At 41.1% G+C, this 24,121-nt stretch overlaps 1 protein-coding gene across 1 annotated transcript in view; it reads left to right on the plus strand.

The window, feature by feature from the left end:
* Nucleotides 1-24,121, plus strand: part of LOC136392203 (probable maltase-glucoamylase 2) — a 53,151-nt gene that overhangs the window by 3,550 nt on the left and 25,480 nt on the right. Inside the window, exons 2-15 of the mRNA XM_066364257.1 lie at nucleotides 88-193; nucleotides 4,765-4,844; nucleotides 8,761-8,896; nucleotides 9,029-9,138; nucleotides 9,483-9,640; nucleotides 10,531-10,702; nucleotides 12,264-12,363; nucleotides 13,110-13,222; nucleotides 14,901-15,026; nucleotides 17,027-17,158; nucleotides 17,247-17,345; nucleotides 19,464-19,577; nucleotides 20,448-20,529; nucleotides 22,689-22,806. Coding sequence (XP_066220354.1) covers nucleotides 88-193; nucleotides 4,765-4,844; nucleotides 8,761-8,896; nucleotides 9,029-9,138; nucleotides 9,483-9,640; nucleotides 10,531-10,702; nucleotides 12,264-12,363; nucleotides 13,110-13,222; nucleotides 14,901-15,026; nucleotides 17,027-17,158; nucleotides 17,247-17,345; nucleotides 19,464-19,577; nucleotides 20,448-20,529; nucleotides 22,689-22,806 — 1,646 coding nt within the window. The remainder of the gene's footprint in view (nucleotides 1-87; nucleotides 194-4,764; nucleotides 4,845-8,760; nucleotides 8,897-9,028; nucleotides 9,139-9,482; nucleotides 9,641-10,530; nucleotides 10,703-12,263; nucleotides 12,364-13,109; nucleotides 13,223-14,900; nucleotides 15,027-17,026; nucleotides 17,159-17,246; nucleotides 17,346-19,463; nucleotides 19,578-20,447; nucleotides 20,530-22,688; nucleotides 22,807-24,121) is intronic.

The following is a 24,121-nucleotide window of genomic DNA, read 5'->3' on the forward strand; positions in this document are numbered from 1 at the left end:
GCCAAGGAGTTTCTATTCCAATCATGATGCCTGTTTTACTCTTTTGGACTGATGGGACTTTGTGGTTTGCCTTCATACCATTATTAGATGGCGAGGAAGCTCAGCGTGTTGGAAATCCTTCTGATCACCTTCTTCCTGATTGTATTTGCCGTGGATATCACGTTGGTGCTTCTGATGGTCGGAAAGTCTTCAGGTAAGGATGATGTTGTGGCTGCTGGGTTGGAAGGACTGGCAAAGAAGTCCCTTCTGGATGGCAAAGAAATTATTCCTTCACTCTTCGGCATGCCACCACATTGCACTGTTTACCATTCAAGTTGGTCTCCAAAGGAGGTGTGCTCTTTTTCTGCAACTAAACCTTGAATGCTAGTGATAGGGTCTCGCAAGTCCCGTTTGATGCAATTTTAACAAGGTGCACGATTAGGCTCATCAAATACCCATTTTTCAACCCAGTCATGAAGTAATAGTGCCTTCCAGGAGAAAGCACAGTTGAGGTAACAGTGCCCAGTCCCGTTATGCAATGGAAAAGGAGATGAGGTTACTGTGAAGTTGCTGGCTGATGCACTTGACCCACATATATCAATTACATTCAGCCTCTAACCCATATTCTACTTGGACTAGCTATGATTTCTCCACGATACTGTTGAAACTGTTTTCTCTCTCTCATAGAGACATCCAACAGAATGCCTTCTCTTCCATACACACATTATACTCAAGAGAAGATGTGTAATACAGAATTTTCTTCTCAATTCAAGTGGAATTGGAGGTATATTCTGCTTAATAAAGCTCACTTTGTAAATGTAGATTAAGCATGTGGTTAAAAGAAATTTGTTCTGAGAGCAGAACCCTAGCTACTAACCTCTTCACCACTATCCACAGTAAATATTACGGCACTTTCTAGGAACAACAATGACTTTGAAAGATGCTTTGGAAACCATTGATCTTAACCACTTTGGGCTTATTACTGCTTTTTTTTCCTATAAAACTTTTTTTTTGGATAGCAGTTCCCATGAGATTAGTATCCAGTGTACATGAATAAGTAGTTTCTTTATGTAACACCAACTTAGACTTTCACACCTGCATTCATTTTAAGCCACACTCTTTTTTTTTTTTTTTTTTTTTTTTTTACAGAGACAGAGAGAGAGTCCGAGAAAGGGATAGACAGGGACAGACAGACAGGAACAGAGAGAAATGAGAAGCATCAATTATTAGTTTTTCATTGCGCGTTGCAACACCTTAGTTGTTCATTGATTGCTTTCTCATATGTGCCTTGACCACGGGCCTTCAGCAGACTGAGTAACCCCTTGCTCGAGCCAGTGACCTTGGGTTCAAGCTGGTGGGTTTTTGCTCAAACCAGATGAGCCCACGCTCAAGCTGGTGACCTCGGAGTCTCGAACCTGGGTCTTCTGCATCCCAGTCCGACGCTCTATCCACTGCGCCACTGCCTGGTCAGGCTTAAGCCACACTCTTAATTCATGCGTCATAGTTTCAATTTTAGCTGTTTTACATCATGGAGTTTGTCCCTATGTGTTTTTTGACGATATTTCCATGAGTTGAAAAATGTTTTAATTATTGTTTTTTTATTTGTGATAAGAACACTGAATGGGAAATGTACCCTCGTAACCGGTGTTTTAGTGTTTAACACAGCATTGTTATCTATGGGCACAGTTTTGTACGTCCATTCATTCTGCATAGCTGAAATGTTATCCATGTTAATTAGCAACAACTCGTTTTCCCCAGCCCTTGGCAACTATCATTCTGTCCTTTGCTTCTGTAACTTTGATTGTTTTAGATATAGCATGTAGGTAGGAATCGTACAGGACTTGTCCTTCTGTGCCTGGCTTATTTCACTTGCCATAATGTCTGCAAGCTTCATCCAAGTTGTTAAAAAATGGCCCAACTTTTAAAATATTTAAAATCTGGATAATAGTGCAGTTTATGTCATAATAATATTTTATTTTTCTACCCTGTTTTCTTTACCCAGAAACGGTAAATGATGCACCAATTCGCGTCATTCCCACTGTTAGTATACAACAGTTCCAATTTTTCCACATCCTCACCAATTCTTGTTGTCTTTTGTTTTCTGTGTAATAGCCACCCTAACAGTTGAACTAACCTCTCACTGTGGCTTTGATTTGAATTTCCCTGATGATTAGTGATATCGAGTATCTTTTCGGATACCTGTAGGCCATTTGTATGTCTTCTTTGGAGAAATGTCAGTTCAAGTCTTCAACCCATTTTTTTAAACAGGTCATTCATTTATGGGTTGTTTTTTTTTGCTGTGGCATGATGGGAGTTGCTTATATATTTTAGAAATTGATCCTTTCAGATATATGTTTGGCACATATTTGCTCCCATTCCTTAGGCTGCCTTTTCATTGTATTGATTGTTTGTTTGTTTCTGGTGTGAAAAAGTTTTTTAGTTTGCTGTAGTCCCATTTGTCTACTTTTGCTTTTTTTCTTATTAAGTGAGAGCTGGGGAGGCAGAGAGACAGACTCTGCATGCACCCTGACTGGGATCCACCCGGCAAGCCTCTTATAGGGCAGTGCTCTACCCACGTGGAGTTGCTGCTCCATTGCTTGGCAACCGAGCTATTTTATCACCTGAGATGAGGCCATGGAGCCATCCTCAGAATCCAGGGCCAAATTACTTGAACCATTTGAGCTATGGTTGCAGGAGGGGAAAAGAAAGAGATAGATAGAGAGAGAGAGAGAGAGAGAGAGAAGGGAAGGGGAAGTGGTGGTAGTCACTGTTGCCTCAGACTTCAGATGGGGTTTGAGTTGTGGATGCTCATGGAGCCCATGGAACCAGATCCTACTTCTGACACTGCTATATGGAAGGGGAGTGAGTTTCACAATGGCGATAGAGGCTAATGTAAGACTAGCCGAGGCTGAGTGAAGGTCTTTATTTCAAGTAGGGACAATAATAGCTTCTGAATTTACCTCACAGATTGTGAGTATAAAATCCCCCCTCAAAACTCAAAAAACAAATAAACAACAAAAAAGTGGAACAACTGGATATTCACATGTAAAAAGGCAATGTTGGATCCCTACCTGCATCATACATGAAAATTAACTCAGAATGGATCAAAGGTTAGAATTTAAAAGCCAAAAATATAAAACTCTAGGAAGAAAATGTAGGTGTAAATATTTGCAACCTTGTGTCAGGCAATAGTTTCTTAGATATGACACCCCAAATATAGCAACCAAAGAAAAAAAAAAGCAAGTTAAACTGGAAACTTGAAAAATTTTGTGCTTCAAAGGACACTATCAAGGAAATATAAAGAAAGACAACCCATTGAATGGGAGAAATATTTGCAAATGGCATATCTGATAATGGTCTAGTGTTCAGAATATATAAGGAAATCTTACAATTAAAAAAAACCCAGTTTTTAAAAATGAGCAAAGGATTTGAACAGACATTTCTTCATTTGCAAAAACCCAATAAACCATGAAGAGATATTTGGTATTATCGCTATTTTGGAAAACGCAAGACAAATGAAATATCCTTCCTACTCTTATAAAAAATACAGACAATAAAAGTGTTCTCAAAGATGTGGAAAAAGTGGGACACTTACACATTGCTAGTGGGAATAAAAAATGGTGCAGCCACTTTGGAAAAAAGTCTGGAAGTTCCTCAAAAAGTTGGAGTTAACCATCTTACTTAGCAAACCCACTTCCAGGTATATCAATAAGATCATTTAAAACCCATCCACACAAAAACCTGTATGTGAATGTTCATAGCAGAATTCTGCATAACAGTCAAAAAGTGGAGACAACCCAAATGTACATTAACTGATGTGTAAATTTAAAAGTGTTATATGTGCCTGACCTGTGGTGGCACAGTGGATAAAGCATCAACCTGGAATGCTGAGGTCACAGGGTTCAAAACCCTGGGCTTGCCTGGTCAAGGCACATATGGAAGTTGAGGTTTCCTGGTCCTCCCTTTCTCTCTCTCTCTCTCCCCCCCCTCTAAATTGAATAGATAAAATTAAAAAATATATTAAAATTGTTATATCCATACAATGGAATATGATTCAGCTGTAGAAAAGAAATGAAGTTACTGTTATGTACCGTCACATGGATGAACCTTGAAAACATTATGCAAGAGAAAGAAGCAAGACACCAACGGTTATGTATTTTATGATTTTGCTCATATGAAATGTTCAGAACAGACAGATCCATAGAGACAGACAATAGATTAGTGTTGACCAGGGACTGGGAGGAGAGGGGAAGGGTATAACGACTAATGGGGATGTGATTTCTTTTGGGGTGATAAAAATGTTGAAAATAGATAGCAGTGATAGCATAACTTTATAAAATTCTCCAAAACTGCCGAATTGCACATTTTAAAAGGGTGAATTCTATGGCATGTGATTTATATTTCAATAAAAACCAACCAATTGCCTGACCTGTGGTGCGCAGTGGATCAAGCGTCGACCTGGAACGCTGAGGTCGCCGGTTCAAGACCTGGGCTTGCCTGGTTAAGGCACATATGGGAGTTGATGCTTCCTGCTCCTCCCCCCTTTTCTCTCTCTCTCTCTTTCTCTCTCTCTCTCTCTGTCTCTCTTCTCTAAAATGAATAAAAAAACCCCAACTAAACTGAAAACAAATGTGTTGATCACTCGAAGACTGTCTATGAAGGTAGACACCAGCTGCTGGTGATCTTTGGCTGGAAACCTGGCTGAGACCCCGGCACTGCCTGCTTCCCTCCTGGAACTGTGCATGTGCTGCAGATGTGTAACTCTGTTCTCTAATTCCTGTGCAGGTGCTTCATTTACTTCACAGTGCTCAGCGAACCCCGTATCAGAAAGGATAGACTGCGCACCTGGCAAGGCGGTGGCAAAGGTCAGAGAAATGGGCTCCCCGCCGTTGGCCTGCTGGGTTTTATTTACCAGAAATAAGTATTTGAAATGGGGGGTGGAGTGGGTGATGGGACTCTGGTGTGTTTGGAGTTCTCTCTTTCTTGCCTTACTAAGCAACGGCACTACGGAGGTGAGGGAGGATGGGGAGGGTAAAGGGAAGAGGAGAGGAGGAGGAACTAACGAGAGTGTTGGTCCATGGGTCTCCAGTCCAGCATGACGGGAGAGTTCCCAGTGTGGTTCAGCGTGTCATGGGTGCAATTCCAAGGGTAGCCATGGAAAGGTTGTCAGGAGGTGAGACAGACCATGCATCCCTTGAGAACAGAAGCCATCAAGCACATATGGGTGACCCAGTCTCTTGGTGAACTCAAGTGACAAGAGCCTTCTGGAATTGTGTTGTTGGCAAGGGATCCTAATGAATATTGTGCTAAAGAACATAGAGTTCCTCCCTGAGTAGCTTCTGCAAGAATATCAGCTATTTGAGCCATGCTAGGTTTACGATAGTTTGGGTGGAAAATAATACAATAATTAATAAATAGTACGACAGAAATAAACCCCACGTTTCGTGTACTCACAACCGAAAACCTACATTTGCTCTGCCCTGTGTGTCTCGCACAGGTTTGACCGTTGGTTTCTAGGGTACTGGTTATGGCTTAAAACTGAAATAGGGATGTTATGGCAGACTGCATGCAAAAGTAATTGTGTTTAGCTGAATGTACTGGATCTCTTGCCTTATAAATTTTTATAGAGGTCTGCAGACTTTGGAACAATTTGTGGCCACGAAACTAACCTTTTGGACTTTACAGCCCTCAGTTTCAGTGGTAGCAGAAGTCCTTACTGTCTGCCTCTGACGGAGGATAATCAGTTATCCAGAGGTTTCCCAACACCCCCAAACTCTCTCTTTTTCTATCTGAAGAGGATGGAGCAGGGATATACTTTACATATATGGAGAAGAAGTAAATACATTTAAGAAGACTTATGGTCGTATTGTGATAGCTTTGTTTATACAGGTAGTAGGCATGGAACATTGATTTAAGTTCTACTCTTGTGGTTTTTCAGACCAATTACAACAAGTGTTAGCATCTAAAATACTTGTCAGCCACTATACCTTTTCCATATGAGTAGCATCATGACATATTCTTTGTTTTGTTTTATTTTTTTGTCACACAATTTGTGTGATGTATTCTTTTAATAAGAAAGATTCAGATATTGTGGTTATGCACAGAATAAAACGGGAGAGCCCTATTCAGTCATAAAGCTTCCTCCACCCCCAAATTACCCTATCCAGAATTAACCAATGGCTTGATGTGTGTTTTTTCTCTTGAGCTTTCTAAGCTTTTGCATGTATATTTACATATTTTGCACATATACTTATGTATTTTTGTTTTGTTTTAACACAGATTTGATTATACTGTATATGTTAGTTTATAAGTTGCTTTTTAAGTTAAGTCATTTAAATTCACCACATAATTATATATTTTTAAATGTTTGCTTCTGTTGAGATGGTCACACAGTTGATTGTCTTTTGTCAATGTCATAAATTACGTGCAAAGATTCCTTCATCTTGAACCATTCCAGCTTTCGTTTGATGTCCTTCACTTGGCTAGGATGCATTGATTATTTTCAATGCACTGATGAATTCAAATATTACCTTTAATTAAAACTTTATACCTTATGCTTTTAAATAGAATTGGCTTACTATCTAGTTTTTGCTTGTTTATTTGGACTTCCCTTGCCTGGTTTATTGCCAGAATTCTTCAGATTTAATAAAATGAGTCAGGAAAGTTTTTACATTTTCTTATGTCCTGAAAAGATATCATCATATAATATGAGCATATTCTATTCCCCAAGTTATCTGGGCAAGATATCTTTTCTTTTTTTAAGTGAGAGAGGGGAGACAGAGAAACAGACTCCTGCATGCACCGTGACCAGGGTCCACCCAGCAAGCCCCCTACAGGTGATGCTTTGCCCATTTAAGGCCGTTACTCGGCAATTGAGCTATTTTTAGTGCCCGAGGCAAGGCTCCACAGAGCCATACTCACTGTCTGGAGCCAATGCACTTGAATCAATTGAGCCATGGTTGCAGGAGGGGAAGAGAGAGGGGGGAGAGAGAGAGAAATGGAGAGGGAAGGGTGGAGAAGCAGATGGTTGCTTCTTCTGTGTGCCCTGACCTAAAATTGAAACTGGTACATCCACACCCAGACAATGCTCTTCCACTGAGCCAACAGGCCGGGGCAAGATATTATTTTTTTTAAGGGAAATATCTTTGACTACTTCTTATAATTTCCCATGGCTACTGGTCCTTTCAAAGTTTTCTATCTCCTCTCATCTAATTTTCATTCTTTAATTTTTTACTATCTAAAGATTCAAATTACAGTTTCACTTTTATTGGCAAATGTATATACACACAGCTGGCTCATAATTTTTGTGTTAAAAAAATAAATCAAGTATGTATTCATCGTCATTTCTTATATTTATTTCTAATCATTTTTGTCTCCCTCTCTTTTTGTCAAAATAGGATTTTTAATAAGACATATTCATATTTCTTTGATATTTTCTAAGAGTCTTCTTTAGATTTATTGATCTGCCAAACTAAAAGCAAAACATGTCCACATACGATAGGAGCTGTCAGTGTGGAATTATAGCGGGAATTGATATGTACACCATTGGAATGTAGTAGAACATCTCAAAATATGTATTCATATTCTCATTTATGTGCACTTAAATTTAGTTTATAAGAAAAGTGACATTTCAAACCAGTAGTGGAAACAAGGTCTATTTACTAATGATGGCATCTGTATTTCAGGAAGTTTATAACAATTTAAGTTTAGGGTATTCCAATTTATCACATTGTCTATTTTACCATATTGCATATTTTACTGTTTTATAATAAACTTGTATTTTTTTCTTAATGACATTTCTGTCACTTCATGCAAATTTAGTTGGGTGAAGAGGTGGGTGCCTGTGTTTATTTCAACATTTTGATTCCATTTGCCATCTACTTAATTTATATAACAAAACAATTTTTGTTAATATAAGTTCTTCTGCAAGTTGTAGGATCTTTAGAAAACACATCTCACCAAATAATGGTACTTTTTAAAAAATCCATAACCAACCCACTCTGAGAAGTCACACATAATTTATTTTGGTCTTAGGAATTTTTCTAATGTCACCCTCTGTCCGAGTTCTATCTTAAGTTTCTTGTATTTTCCTTTGTGGTACTTTTCTTACCTTTCAGAAATGCGTTTCTTCATGCCGTGTTGTTAACCATTTCCACAACTCTTCCTCATGAGAAAGTCCAGGCTGCTTGGTTCTCTGGGATGGAGGTCCCTTGTCTGCCTCCAGCCTCATTTCCCTCACTCCATGTTCTCGGCACTTGAACTTGTGTTTGTTTTTGTTTTGTTTTGTTTTCTGAGTCTGTCGTGCATGGCTGCTTTCTCTACTTGAAATATTGCTCAAGTCTAAGCCCCTTCATGCATTAGGACTGAACTGACCTTTCACCCGCCTGGACACCCCCCCCCCCCCAGCCCACTGGCAGCCTTCTAGGCTGGGTCCAAGGCCTGGTGTGGTCCCCTGAGCCCTTGGGCATGCTCTGTTGGAGCACTGGTCTCCTCATTCTGTAATTGTCTGGGTTTACTATGAGACTATAAGTTTGCCCAGGGCAAGGACTGTGTCTTATTTCTCTATACTGTATTCTTAGTTCCTTATCTAGTAGGTAATAAATGCCTATTGGCTGGCTGGCTAAATATATAAATAACAAAATAAAAGAATGAATAAGTGACTGAAAGTCATTATGAGCTGTTGTAAACACTTGGGGAAAAATATGGTTATGAATAAATAGACATATAATAGACTTTCCTTCCTTCATTTCATATGATGCTTACTCCGTGCTTTTGTTACAGGAGGCCTGCATAAAGCAATACAAGTGCTGCTGGGAGCCTGTGGCAGGTATTGATGTCCCGAGGTGCTTCTTCCCCAGGAACTGGGGCTATGAGGTCCTCAGTAAAGACAGCCCTGGCCTGAGAAACACAAGCACAGGTGAGCACTGTGCTCCCCAACAACTCTTTATGACCAGGTAAGTTAACTGCAAAATAAAGGCTACACGTTCCCTTTTCTTTCTCTCTCTCTTTCATTCTTTCCTTCTGCTCCCCCCCCCCCCCACATTCCCAGGGTTCACTGCCAGGTTGGAAAGGTTGCAGTACACATCTCTGTTTGAAAATCACATCAGCAATGCCCTCTTCACAGCTGAATATCAGACGTCCAGACGTCTACGGTTCAAGGTTGGTTTGGTAGTTATCCTTGACTATACCTCAGAAGAGAGCAGGTCCCATACACCAGGTTCAGATCACGCTCCTTTATGCAATCTCACAGGGGTGTGGAGACAGACTAGACCTCTGGGACTCTCTGCAAGTATCTCCAGATTTCATGGGCAGGCTAATTTTTATTTGAAGGGGGAACACGTGATTGAGTTGTTGTTGTTTTTTTTTCCTTCCAAACCACGTGATCCGGAACAAGGAGAAGCTATTCTCATGGGGTGGGGGAGCTGTGTGGGAGTGAGAATATGTTGTAGCTCTACAAGGAAGTGGTATTATCAGGAGGTATCCCTTCTTTTTTTTATATATAGATCACTGATTATGATAACAACCGTTATGAAGTCCCCCATGAAAATATTGAGTCACTTAATAGGACTGCTCGGGCCACCTCTTTGAACTATGACATCCAGGTGACTGAGAAGAAACCCTTCAGATTCAAAATAATGAGGAAGAGCGACCAAAGAGTCTTGTGAGCTTTTCAACACTTTTTGCATGTCTTTGAATACACAGTCCCATCATTGTCCGTTCAGACCTCCTGTGGGTGGGCGGTCAGGTCAGCTAAGTGTGATCGGGAAATGTGTGAACCACAGAAAAATGTCAGAGCTTTCAGTGCAAATCATTAACACTGTTACTCTGTTACGATTACAGACAAAAAATACAAAAACCAAAAAACAAACAAAAAACCCCCAATAAACAAAAAACTTATAATGTGCTGGTTTTCTGAGTTATAGAAATAGCCTTGCGTTCACGTATGTTATGAAATACGTAATTTCACCCTTTTGGATGAGCATTCGCACTGGAACTCAACTTCACTGTTTACCATTCCAAAGTATTATTTCCTGAGAAACTTACCACCATGCACCTAATGGCAGCCTCCACTTAAACCACAAACTGTGCTGGAGAAAATACAGGAACGAGTGTCAGTCAAACCTGTATTCAAATCCTGGTACGAGCCGATGACCAGCCAGCTCAGTGACACGAGGCACAGTACCTCACGATCTTGGTCTCAGTTTCCTTGTCCATAGAAAGGGAATCAAAACGTCCCTTGTTACTATGTGTACCGGGGTCATGTTTCTAACGCACCCGGTGGGTTTTATACATAGAACAGGTGCACAGAAAATGCATGGTCATGCCTGCTCCTCCCATAATCATCCCGCTTGAGTTTCTGGTATTACATCCCCAGTGCTCAGCTCCTCTAGAATTATAGAATTGTAGATGCCCTAGAAGGGCCATCTTCAAATGCATGGTAATGGATGGCAAGACCTGGAACGACTATTCTCAGAGTGTACAGAACAAGGAGCAGATGGTTTCCTGGCAGAGAGAGCGTCTGATGACTCTCGCTCTTATTCTGTGGCCCAGGTTGGACACGAGCATCGGGCCCCTCGTGTACACTGACCAGTACCTGCAGCTGTCTTTTCGACTGCCCAGCGCCACCGTGTATGGGCTGGGAGAGCACGTGCACCAGCGGTACCGCCACGACATGGCCTGGAAGACGTGGCCCATCTTCACCCGGGATGCCACCCCCACCAAGGTGAGGGCCCTCCCTCCTGATGGCTCACAGTGAGGCATGCCTTCGCGCCTTCTCAGAAAGTAGCCTGCAGAGTGAGGTGAACTATAAAGTAACCTGCAGGGTGACATCTATTTACTGTTTGGCCCAACTTACATCTGTTTGTGTAGCAGAGTACTTGTCCTTGAGGTCTGTAAGCTCATGATACTAGCATATCAATTTTTAAAAACATTTTGCTTTTTAAAAAAGTATCATTTAATGACTATATTATAGCCAGTTTGCCTCCCTCCTTCCTTCCCTCCCCTCTTTTACCCTCCCTCCCTCCTTCCTTTTTTTTCTTTTCCTTTCCTCCTACCTCCCCTTATTTCTTCTTAACATTTTAAATTTACTCTGTATTCTCTGCAAGTGCTGGTGCCATGACTTCCCTGTCTATAATTTTAAAGCTGGCCTGATTTCGCGGAGGTCTGCCGGCTTCTCTGTGTTACACACCATGTTGAATCTCCTCCTCGTCTCCTGAAATTGATGGCAATACATGCCCCGCCCTGCGTACCAAGGGCCACTGTGCAACACCACACAGGGAGCTTCCCTAGAGCGTTCTGTGTATTATAAACTCATAGCCTCTATTCCTACATCACTTACAATGATACACATTACGTTTTATTATATATCAGTGCTCTCATCAGAGCCCTGTGACAGTTCCAGTATATCTTTTTCATTTTTAAAAACTGTAAACTATGTTACTACCTAATAGTATGTGTTAATTATAGAAAAAATGAGAAGATACAATTAGGCATAAGGAAGACATGCAAAATTTCTCCTAAGACCATCATCTTCTGCTTGCATTTTTATGATATGTTATGGCAAATATTTTCTGATTTTTTTTTTTACTTTATTCTCCCTGTTTATATTTATTACAGGACTTTTAAAAAATTTTATTTAGGAAATTAAATTTAAAAGGGTGACAGTGATCAATAAGAGCACATAGGTTTCAGGTAAACATCTCTATAGCATTTGAACTGTTGATTATTTTCCAATTTTTAAAAACATAACTTGACTGAGGTATAACTTATATATTATAAAATTCACTTGTTTTGAGGGCAATACAATGGTCTTAGTATATCGACTGAGTTGTGCAATCGTCAACAACTTAGTTTTAGGACAATTTTCATCCCCCCATTACGGTCTACCATACCCTGTTACACTTGATTCCTATTTTCACTTCTGCCTCAGACCATCGCTAATCTATTTCCTGTCTCCATAGATTTGACTTTCCTGAACATTTCATGCAAGTCAATCACGCCATACATGATCCTTCGTGCCTACTGCTTTCACTTTGCAAAACATTGATGAGATCTGCTCATGCAGTAGCATGTGTCAGCATTTCACTTCTTCTTACTTGGAGTCTTCCATTGTGGGGCTGTACCATGCCCACACGTTGATGTTACACCATTTTAATACCTTTTTGGGACAACACTAACTACGTCAAGTGTTGACCAAGTACGTGCTGCGTGTGGCTTTTGACTTTCGTTTTGGGTGATAAAACATTTTAAACGTACCCTGTTTTTTCTTGTCGTTTGGTTGACAGGACGCGATGAATCTGTACGGTGCTCACACGTTCTTCTTGTGCCTCGAGGACACCACTGGCTCCTCTTTCGGGGTTTTTCTGATGAACAGCAATGCCATGGGTAGGATGCATCTCCTCGTCTCGGCAGGAACATGTCTCGGGATGCCACTTTCATAAAAATGACTCGCGTGGTGACATCACTGTTTAAGGGAAGGCGTATTGGACCTCCTAGCGTCTGTAGGAACCGGAAAGAGAATGTAGGGTAACCTCTCTACAATTCCAGTTCGCGCTGAAAGCTACTTTTATGGAAAACTGCTCGCGGGGTCTCTTTTCATGTAAAGTTTCCCATAACTTTTGTAGATGATAGGATTCATTGATAAACATGTTCTAAAGGCACCTGTAGACATCAACATGTAAACTGTGCTGTCCACACAGAGGCTGTTTCTCATAGCCCCACCCCTGCCCCACTACGGAGTCTTCCTCCTCCAGTTTATGGACTAATGGTGCTTTAATAAGGGGTTTTTTATTTTTATTTTTAATTGGAGTTAAAATCATCTAATAAAGTTTAAAACATTTTTTTGATTAAATCACTAGAAAATCCCATACATTTGTAATTTTAGATGACCAGATAGAAATAGAATGTGTTCTTCTTTCTCTTAAAAAAAAATAATTGATCAATTCTTCGTTGGTGTTGTTCTCATTCACTATTTTGATAAGCTTCAGCAGTCAGATAAAGGAACAGGTGTGATTTTCAGCTCTCTCAGAAATGAGACTGAGACTGTTTTGATCGGCTCGGGTATTTAAATTCTGGAGGAGAGTATATTTGCAAGTATGGAATGCTAATGGCTCTCATTTTAATCCTCCCAGAGGTCACCCTTCAGCCTGCTCCCGCGATCACTTACCGCATCATCGGGGGCATATTTGACTTTTACGTCTTCCTGGGAGACACCCCGGAGCAGGTGGTTCAGGAGTATCTGGCGGTAAGGCTCTGGGAAATAGACAGTCGTTATGTATGGCTGCTACTGCATATGCTCATTGTAAATCAGCCCGAGAAAAACAGAACGTGTGGGACTAGGAGTCTTTCATTCACCATATGTTTACTTGGATGCACATTTATCGAATGCCTTCAGCGTGCTAATGGGGCACCGTGCAAGGTTTGAGAAATGCAGAACTAACCCAGGCGTTATGCTGTTTCCTGGCAACTCACACACCACCCATGTGTGGTCCTTCCAAAGATCTGAGGCCTCAGTTCAGCAGAGTTCACCCATTCATTCAATAAATTAAAAATGGAGCAAAAAGAAACCAGGCGAAAGGAAGTGTGCTACTTACCTTTGACTCAGCCTGGGGGATAGGAAGGAATTCAGACACCATTTGGCTATACTTCCTCCTTTGTAGATGAAAAAGCCCAGGAATGGAAAACCAAAGTGATTTGTTCAAGATGACACATCAAGGGGTCACACAGTCCCAGGGACCAGCGAATTCATAATTAAATAGGGGAAATGTGACAACCTAAAATAATTATCACTGGAAACACCTTGTAATGAATGCCATTAGTGAGGTGCAGATAAACTGAGTGGGACGTCAGAGGCATGAAGGAAAGCACCCCGCTGAGGGGACCATCCAGTGGGAGCACAGGGGCTCTTAGGGAACCGTGCAGGGCAGGACGCTATCTGGGATCATCTCAGAATGTTGGCCTTCGTCACCTGCAGACTTGGATTTTAACTTTATTTCAGTATTTCTTCGCCCATCCCACTTGTAACCCTATCAGTCCTTATTCCCTTATCCTTAGCACACACAACTATCTGAAATTCTATTAGACTTTTAGGTATTTCCTTTAAGCTCTGTGCAAACAGAACTGTGTTTGTTTTACACCACCATATCCCAAGTTCCTACATTGGCACTTGTCCTATCGTGAACACTCAGAAGATGTTTATTGTGTGAATAAATGTTACTTTCTCCGCCACCCCCACCTCCATGAGATGACTCTGTTATGTAAGCATTTTATGCAAATCCCATGGTTCTCTGGTGGTGCAGCTGTCTCTGGACCTGTATGTAGTACTTGGTAAAGAAAGATGTGAGCCCTGGCCGGTTGGCTCAGTGGTAGAGCGTCGGCCTGGCGTGCAGAAATCCCTGGTTCGATTCCCGGCCAGGGCACACAGGAGAAGCGCCCATCTGCTTCTCCACCCCTCCCCCTCTCCTTCCTCTCTGTCTCTCTCTTCCCCTCCCACAGCAAGGCTCCATTGGAGCAAAGATGGCCTGGGCGCTGGGGATGGCTCCTTGGCCTCTGCCCCAGGTGCTAGAGTGGTTCTGGTTGCAACAGAGCAACACCCCGGAGGGGCAGAGCATCGCCCCCTGGTGGGCAGAGCGTCGCCCCCTGGTGGGCGTGCCGGGAGGATCCCGGTTGGGCGCATGCGGGAGTCTGTCTGACTGTCTCTCTCCGTTTCCAGCTTCAGAAAAATAAAAAAAAAAAAAAAAAAAAAAAAAGAAAGATGTGAGTTGTAGAATTTTGCAGATTATCCCAGGCTATTCCTCTTGGCTCTGTTATTTTAGATCTGAGAATGTAACAGAAAATGAAATGGAGACCAAGTTGTCTATGTTGGACATGGTGCAACAAATGGTGTTTACTCTAAATGTTTAGACAATTCTTTATCTTTCTAGCTCATTGGACGACCATTCATGCCTTCCTACTGGAATCTTGGGTTCCAGCTGAGTCGCAGGAATTACGGTAACATCATGGAATTGAAGAAGGTTGTAAAACGAACTCAGGAAGCTAAGATCCCATATGTAAGTTGGAACTTCTCTTACCATGCATAAGATGCCATTTCCTATTTTTAATTTTTTTGTATCTAATTCAATTTATCAGGAAAAATGCAGATAGATAGATAGATGGGTAGATGGGTGGATGGTTGGATAGATTGACCGACAGACACAACTACTGTCATAAATCTGCAAACTTAATTACCTATGTCATCAGGGGAAGAGCCCAGTGATGGAGTCAGATGGGTGTGATTTTGAATTTTAGCTTTTCCTCTTCCTTGCTGTATGCAATGTTGGGCTGGTTAATAACCACCTCTGTATCTTAATTTCCTTATACATTTTTGATTTAGTGAGAGGAGAGAAGGCAGAGACAGACTCCCGCATGCCCCCTGACCGGGACCCACCTGGCAAGCCCACTAGGAGGCGATGCTCTGCCCATCTGGGGCCCTTGCTCCATTGCAACCAGAGCCATTTGTATCTGAAATGGAGGTCATGGAGCCATCCTTAATGCCCAGGGCCAGCTTGCTCCAATTGAGCCATGGCTACAGGGGGGGAGGAGAGAGAGAGAGAGAGAGAGAGAGAGAGAGAGAGAGAGAGAGAGAGAGAGAGAGAGAGATGAGAGGGGGAGAGGTGGAAAAACAGATGGGTGCTTCTGTGTGTCCTGACCGGGAATCAAACCTGGGACATCCACACGCTAGGCTGACACTCTACCACTGAGCCAACCAGCCAGGGTCTTAGTTTCCTTCTTTATAAAATGAAAATCTAAGACATACTCTGGTGTGAAGCAGGCCACACAGCTATGGAGGACATCTGGGCCCTCATGACTACCCAGTATTAAAGCAGAGGGAGCTGCCTTGGCAACAGGCCACAGCCACCCTCTCCTTTTATAAGTCAGAGCCCGTAATGCGTGACGACATGGGGAACACTTACAGGTACTTAGAAGACCTTCATATGTCTTTAAAGTGCGAGGCAGATTGGAACTAAAGAGCCTGTGGGGTCAAAGAGTCTATCGCCAAAGCCCCAATTGACCCCGGCTCCACCCACTCCTGCATGTGACCTTGGGAATTGTCATTTAACCCCTTCATATTTCAATCTTCTCACTAAAATTAATACCCACTCGTCACAGGTTGGTATGTAAACACAAGAATAATGTGTGTATGAGAGTTTGGTTAATTAAAACTCTGTCCCTTTGTCATTTATTTTATTTAATTTTTAAATTATTAAAAAAAAATTATTGGGTTTATGTGGTTTGCCAACCCATGTAGACAACTCAGTATAACACCATCTATACACCACATCATGCCCCCCATTAATCTTTGTTAAAATTGTTACCCTGGAAATTTTATAAGATGAGAAAACTCATATGATATTTCTAGCTTGGATGTCCAGGGTCCAAGTTAGTACATTGTTATAACGTGACTCAAAGTCTCATTCAAACAAACATTTAAAGAGTGCCTGTTTTATTTCAAACATCTAAGCTCTCACACTGCCTGGATAAAGAAGACACAGTTCTCACCTCAGGTTCCTCCCTATACCTTGCAACAGGCATCCATCAAGGCAAAAAGATAAAACCACAGCCTAAGAGCCCCTTCATCTTTCAGGAAGGGCTTATTTACTCCTAGGAAGGAGTTAAGTCCTGGAAAGTCCAGGCTCATTAAGAAATCCAGCTTTGGGCCTGACCAGGCGGTGGCACACTGGATAAAGCATCGGACTGGGATGCAGAGGACCCAAGTTCAAAACCCGAGGTCACTGGCTGGAGTGCGGGTTCACCAGCTTGAGCACAGGGTCATTGGCTTGAGCATGGGATCATAGACATGACCCCAAGGTCACTGGCTTGAGCCCAAAAGTTGCTGGCTTGAAGCATAGGGTTGCTGGCTTGAGCAAGGGGTCACTCACTCTGCTATAGCCCCACCCCCCGTCAAGGCACATACAAGAAAGAAATACAGCTTCAGTTTTAATGATCAGCAACCAGAGTCATCAGCGCAGTGACGTTGCCTAGGTTCTCACAGGACAGCTCTCTCTTCCAGGATGTCCAGTACTCGGATGTAGACTACATGGATGGAAAGAAGGATTTTACTCTTGATATAAACAATTTCCCTCATCTCTTGGAGTTTGCCAAGGACTTACATAGAGATGGACTGAAATATGTAATTATTATGGTATGTTCAAACACTTATTCGGTAGCCTAGTTTTTTCCTTTAAAATGCAGAAGACATTTAGAAAACCATTATCTCCTTTATTTACTAGCATGCTGGCATCTTGCAAGATCCTCAGTACCAGCCCTATAAGAATGGAAATGGCAAGAAAATATGGATCATGGGAAATAAAGGCCCTGCTGCTGGGCAGGTAATTCCTCAAAAAAAAAAATCAGAATAAATTACAATAATCTGGGAAAGTTTGTACTTTTGGTATGCTAATCAGTGGAAGACACATGACAATCTCATAACTATTCTCATGGCTCCAGAGATTTCTGTTATTATTTTTTTAACCTGTAGATATAATAGTAAAGTGATTAGAATTCTTAAGGATGTATTTTTTTTAGTTGAAATATATTTGATATTTAACACTGTGTAAGTTTAAGGTGTACAACATGTTGATTTGGTACATTTGGATGTTGCCGTATGATTTCCACTATAGCGATGACATCGCAATCGCATTGCGTATTTTCATTCCTTTTTTTCGTGGTGGAATAACTAATATCTAGTTTCTAGAAAGCTCGCCCCTCTAATAATACAGCAAGTTGAGGAGCAATATACTATTAGAAGAAAGTGTACTTATTCTTCAAGTCCTCCTGTGTCACAGTTTCTCTCTCTTCCCCAAGACAATGAATTCAACTATGATCACGGAGTGAGGATGCTCATAGGCTAATTTGAAAACTGTCTCAGCGAATAGGTTTTTCATTTACATGAGACTTATAAAGAGGACCCAGCCTTTATTCTAACAGAGCAATTTCAGGCATTTGAACAGGCTGCCTAGGAACATGTTTACAGGGCAGCTGAGCTTTTGAGCGGTATTTTAAATCAAATCACGTAGTCAACCTTTTCTTCCATTGATGTGCGGAGTCAGCACTGCATGACTGGATCATAGGAGATTTACTAAAACCGGTGCTTCATCTGAAAGTTCACATGGCCACACTTCTTGTTGCTCCTGGACAGTTCACTTGGCAAAACTTGTCTTTTCCAGGTTATTGATGACCCCTTACCTAACTGCTCACTTAATCCCTAGTGTTGACTTTGTCTACCATACTTATTTCTATTTATTTTCTTTTTCATTGAAGCAGTAGAGAAATTCCCTTTCTTCTCCAAACCAATTCTTTGCTTTTACTGTTTCATGTAAATTTCTAAAATATCAGATAGACCAATATTCTTACACAAATACAAAATCAGAAGCCACGATCACATAAGAATTGCTTTGTTTATCTGACAAGTAGATTATCCAGACCTGTGAGTCACTTCAGTAGCACTTGTATTTGAGTGGTATAGAATTAGAAATCTGCATAAAATCACAGATAGTTACCTCCACTGACCAATAAATACCAGGAATCATTTGCTCTAAGGTGCTGGTAGAAGTGATAGTGCTGGAGGTGATATGGGTTAATTATAAAGGACTTTGGTTAGAATGAGCATTGCTGGGTTTTGTCTAGGTACAGTGTTGCTATAGGAGATACTATACCTTTGTCACACCACTTTTTTCCTGGGGTTCAAGGTTACTTCTGATTATTATATGGTACCCCATCACCTAAAACAAAGAACCAGGAGATAGACAAATAGATATTCATTATATTACCTGAGCATAAAGTTGTCCCTAAATGACAACCTATCATTTAGTGGGAAAATAAGCAAGAATAGATGTGTAGAACCTTATATCCTGTTCATTCAGAATTTTCAGTAATTTGGATATGACTGTGTCTTAGTATTATTTGTGGAAAATGTTAGAATCTCACCTTTGGTAGGGATAGGAAGAAAAGATAGAATAGAAAATGTTTGACCTGAGTAAGAGGCACAAAATTTATTTAACCATTAAAAAAAAAGATTGTTTATATACCCAAAACCAATGTATTATTTATAAACAGCATAATTCAAAGCAGGTTTTAGATGACATTCAATTAACATTACATTAAATAAACTCAATCATTTTCTTGTAAAATATCTAGTTAGTTAGACATTCCAGTATTTTAAACAGTTCTCTCAATTGGCCTGACATAATAAAATTTTACTTTTTTTTATTATAGAAAAAAGACATTTGGTGGCTTCTCATCTACACAATAAGATATTTTTCCCCTTTTATTTATTTTTTTCCTTCGGTCCCTTGCATCTATCTTAACATTTTGTTCTGGGAGAAGAGTCACAAGTTTGGAAGCTAAAATGATAGGCAACATGGGGCTTCTGGTAGAAGAGACAGCAGCCAACAATAACAGCACGAGTGAGACACTAAACAAGCCATCATGGCCTCTTTGTTCCTTAGGGGTATCCTGGAAACACAGTCTTTCCCGATTTTACTAATCCCATGTGTACCCAGTGGTGGACGGATGAATTCAAAGAATTCCATAAGACTCTGGAGTTTGATGGCGTGTGGATCGTAAGTCATTATTGCAGGATCAAACTACTTTTGGGGATGGCTATTTCAAATTTTGAGAGGAATTTTAATGCCAATCTGTAATAAAATAGTTGGCTCACCACAGTGCTTTTGAAAATTCTTTTACTTAATGCTGAGCTCTTATGCGATAAATTAGATGCCCCCAAACCCTGAATTTTAATCCTCAGTCTGCACCCAGCTGGCTATTTCTTTTTGAGAAAGTCTTTTGCTTTCTCAGAGTTTGGCTTTTTCTTCCATTAACTGTCTTTTCACGTAAACATACTATTTTAGCCCTGGCTGGTTGGCTCAGTGGTAGAGCCAACTTCTATTTTATTATTAGGGCCCCTTTTATTTTTCAGAGCATAGCAGGTGAGGAAATTACTTTGAAATGTGAAAAATCATCTCTGTTTATTAGCAAGATTATGCATCACCTATTTTTAATCTCTTATAGATAGATTTAATCTCAATTATTTTTTCCTTTTGCCCCCCACTGAGAGGAATAAAAGACAAGAAAAATTATAAAATAGACTATTACCCTATCTTACATTCTTTAAAACAATACTGAAACAATATCAGCAACAATAGAATCACAACTTAAAGGTAAGAGTTAGCCTTTGAAATAGTTTTTCTTAATTAACTGATTAAAATCAACATATAAAAGGTTGAGTATACCTGATATCATTTAGAGTCAGAAGGTACCTTAGAGACAATGTAATCCAAAAGATGAAAGAAAGGTCAAGAAAACTTAGGAAGATTACTTAAGACCCCCAAATCAATGAGACCCTAGCTATCCAGCTTCTAGTTCAGTCAATATTCAAAAACTAATTGTATATAAGTAACATTTTCCACGGTGTGTATTTTGTGCCACTGAAGGAAATGGATGAACTGTCTATCCGCCAGGATCATGACCATAAGTGTGAAGACACCAGATGGAACTATCCTCCTTTTACTCCTCGTAAGTTTTCACCTGTTCGCAAGGATGTACACATAAGACGTTGAAAATAAACTCAGTGGGACTCAGTGTGGCCAGGAGCAATCTTACTTCTCAGTTTAAGGAGTTTCCCCCACTCCCCACATACCCCCTTACCTCTCCTGTCCTGGAGCCCTTGCTGTATTGTTTGGTTCCCGATTATCTTTTTGCTGCAATCATTCAAGGGCAAGCATGTGATGAAACTCATATTTCCTGGTCTTGAGTTCTACATTCTCTCCCTTCCTGTTCACTTTGTCTAACCCCCTTACACATGTGGTTCAAGTTTAAACTTTATGAGACTATTAGAATACTGGAAGTACAAACTACCTTCTATTGGAGTAAATCTGCAATGTCATGTATGTCTGCGTGTGCGCACGTGTGTGTTTAGCTCATTCTTGACAGCGTCATTGGTTCCTGTTAGTCCTTACTATTTTTGATTCCCATTTCTAGTCAAAGTCAGTTTTCTAGTCCCTGATTTTGAAAGAGTGTGCGTGTCAGTGTGTATGTGTGTGTGTTTGTGAAACAGTATAGTATTTGTGGAAACAAATACTCCCTAACATCTCAGTGAAGTACACAGTGCAGTTCATTTTTTTGCTTATATAATTCTCTGGTGGAGGATGTGTGGCTCTCATCCAGGTGGTGATTCAGGGATCCAGTTACTTCCATTGCCTGGTTCCCCTGTCTTGGAGCACTCCATTTCCAGCACCCTAGGTCAAAAAGAAAGATAAAGGTAGTGGGAATTTTATGGACAGGGCTGGAAGTAGGGTGTATTCAACTTGCTTACATTTCTTTGGCCAGAATCCCATCACGTAGTCTCTGCTAAACTTCAGGCAAAAATATAAAATACAGTCTCAGGCTCCCACGAAGAAGGCACAGGATTGGTGAGCATCTGGCCAGTCTTCAGCCTGTTTCTTCTGGTTGTTTCTCCACTTTGCTTGCACCCTTGGACCAAGGTTTAGCTGTTTCTTTTCCCCATTAGGTCACTAAAGGAGTGGAGAACATTTTAGGAGGAACTGTGACTTCAGACCATTTAACTTCTTGCAAAATCTGTCTCTTTCCCCCACTTATCCTTTGTTCTTCCTCTGCTCATTCTGTGTTCCCCCCATTTTTTCCCTGTGCATCAGTTAATCATGTTTCCTTTTTAATCTCTTACTTTTCTACTTAGCCAAAACTAAGATGTGGGGTATTTTTTTCCTACACAAACTGCAATCTCATTACCTGTAAGCTTGTGACAAGTACCTCACTCCCTGCCCCCCAGTATTTTGTCTACTTACATAGATTGGAACATGTACATTAGCATGAAAAAGATTGAGACATATTACTTTTGCCCATGGGGAAATCTTAGTGTGGTTGTGAATCTCAGGCCACAAACCGAGCCATGCCAGAAACATAATTGTCTCTTTCTTTCATAATTATACACAGTTCTCCACTCCAAACACTGGTTCTGTTGGGCGGGTGGGGAAAATGCAAGCTTGGTCTTTCCTGGTTCCACCACTTTCTGAGATCGTGCCTCATACCGAGGCCCTGTGAACAGGCAAGACTTCACGGAGGATGACAGGGCTGGTCTCCAAGGAGCAGGAGGAGAGTGTAGGCCACAGGATGGAACACGTTGAGCATTTTAGGTGTGAGAAAGGGAAAATTCACTCAGAATGCTGATATCTAAAGGCAGGACCTAAGTTCTTATTCCTGAAACCACTCCAATGTCATACCTCATTTTTCTTTTTAAAGTATAACTGCGGTGTGAATGCAGGTAATAGTAGAGTGAATATATTCCCTTTTCTCTGCTCTCATATCTGTTCTTTGTACACTCAAGTCTCCTTGATTAAATATATATAGTTATATGTGTGTGCTTTATTTATATTTTATCTCAGATCAACTTCCCATTGCTCTGGGCTTGTTCCTTGGTGGCCTCCACTCAGCACCATTCTTTGTGAGCTCAAGGGAATGCAGATTAGTTGTAATGATTTATCTCAGCGAGGGGTTTCCTGTAGACCCCAGGTAGGAAGTGGCATTTAGGATAGGATTTAAAATCTGGAAAGGGTTTTGCCAGGTGGAGATTGGGTGGGGAAGGTACAGGGACCAAATGACTGGGTGGTGATTGTGCTCGAGTTCGTTGTTGGTTCACGATGGGTATTTCCCCGCAGGAGTCCCGGACCCCGTGCTGTTTGCAGGGACCCTCTGCATGGACACAGAGTTCAGCGAGAGCCTTCATTATAACATGCACAGCTTGTACGGCTACCTTATGGCAAAAGCCACAAACTCGTAAGCACTTAATTACCTTCCTAATGCCAGATCTGTGGCACTGGGAAGTGGAGGGTGTCTCTTGTCATCTCTAAGTATCTTTTTCAAATATATATATTTTGTAGTTATAGGGCTCTAGAAGCTCAGATCTTGCAGGCCACTGAAGAGGTCTTTTCAGATAATCTCTTGGTTTCTGCACAGGATTGTTTCTGATTGGCTTGTTCCTGAGGACTTGATACTAGTTGGCAACAATGTGCAAGTTAGTTAGAACCCCCAGTTGGAAATCAGCCCTGGCTTGGGTTCTGTGACTGAATGTGCTAGGGTTACCACACTAGGGTTGTCTGACTTAGCAAATAAAAATACAGGACACCTAGTTAAGTTTGCTGTGGACATGTCTATATACTAAAAATAATTCATTGTTTATATGAAATTCAAGTTCACCTGACTATCCTGTATTTATACAGGATTGTTATACCACACCTTCCTGGCTTCCCACCCCACTGCCCCCCAGGGCACCCTCAAAATTCTCCCTCTGCCCCAAGACACCACACTGTTACCACCACCACCGTCACCACCACTCGCTGTGAAAACCTAACAGAGGGACAGATGCTTCCTTTTCATACCTTGTCACATGAATTGTTTACTGATGACTTTGTAAATTGGGGAATAGCTCCCTGCAAACTCCCCTGCCCCCACCAAGTTCCTTCTTCGGAAGGCGGTAAAACACAAGCATTGTGTCTAAGAGAGCAAGAAACTTGGGGCTAAGCTTAAGGAGATTTTCATTTACATTTACAAAACAGATGGGAAAACTCAAGTATTTGAGGATTTGTTGGGGACTGGCCAGTGGCTTGGGAAAGAAGGTTTCCCTCTGCTTATTTCTTTTGGTGTTTCTAGAACTCCATGGTGGTGGACCAGAGGGAGGGAGACGTTGATACCCTTCTGGAACTTTTCCCAGTCCTTCTACTTGACTTTTCTACAGCAACCGACATCACTGACCAATTCTCTGAAAGTCGGTTCCTTTGGTGCTGAGACATCACTCTGTCTTGTTTCACCTGCTCTCTTTCCAGATGTCCCTTCCCGACCTCTGTTCCTTCCTGACCTCTGAATCTTTCTAATCTACTCTCTCACTATTGATGACTTTTTGGGGTTGATCCCTAGACTTCTTTCTTCACTCTCTGCCACACCATCATACTCTATTCCTGCTCGGTTTTTACTGTACTATATCCTGATAATTTCAAAATCTGTAATTCTGTACCTCTATAGCTTAGATCGCTCCCTGATTTTCAGATCCAGATATCCAAAACTACCTCCTGATCTCTTTTACTTGGACGTCTTC

This window comes from Saccopteryx leptura, chromosome 2, assembly GCF_036850995.1.
Source record: "Saccopteryx leptura isolate mSacLep1 chromosome 2, mSacLep1_pri_phased_curated, whole genome shotgun sequence".
Classification (NCBI taxonomy): Eukaryota; Metazoa; Chordata; class Mammalia; order Chiroptera; family Emballonuridae; genus Saccopteryx; species Saccopteryx leptura.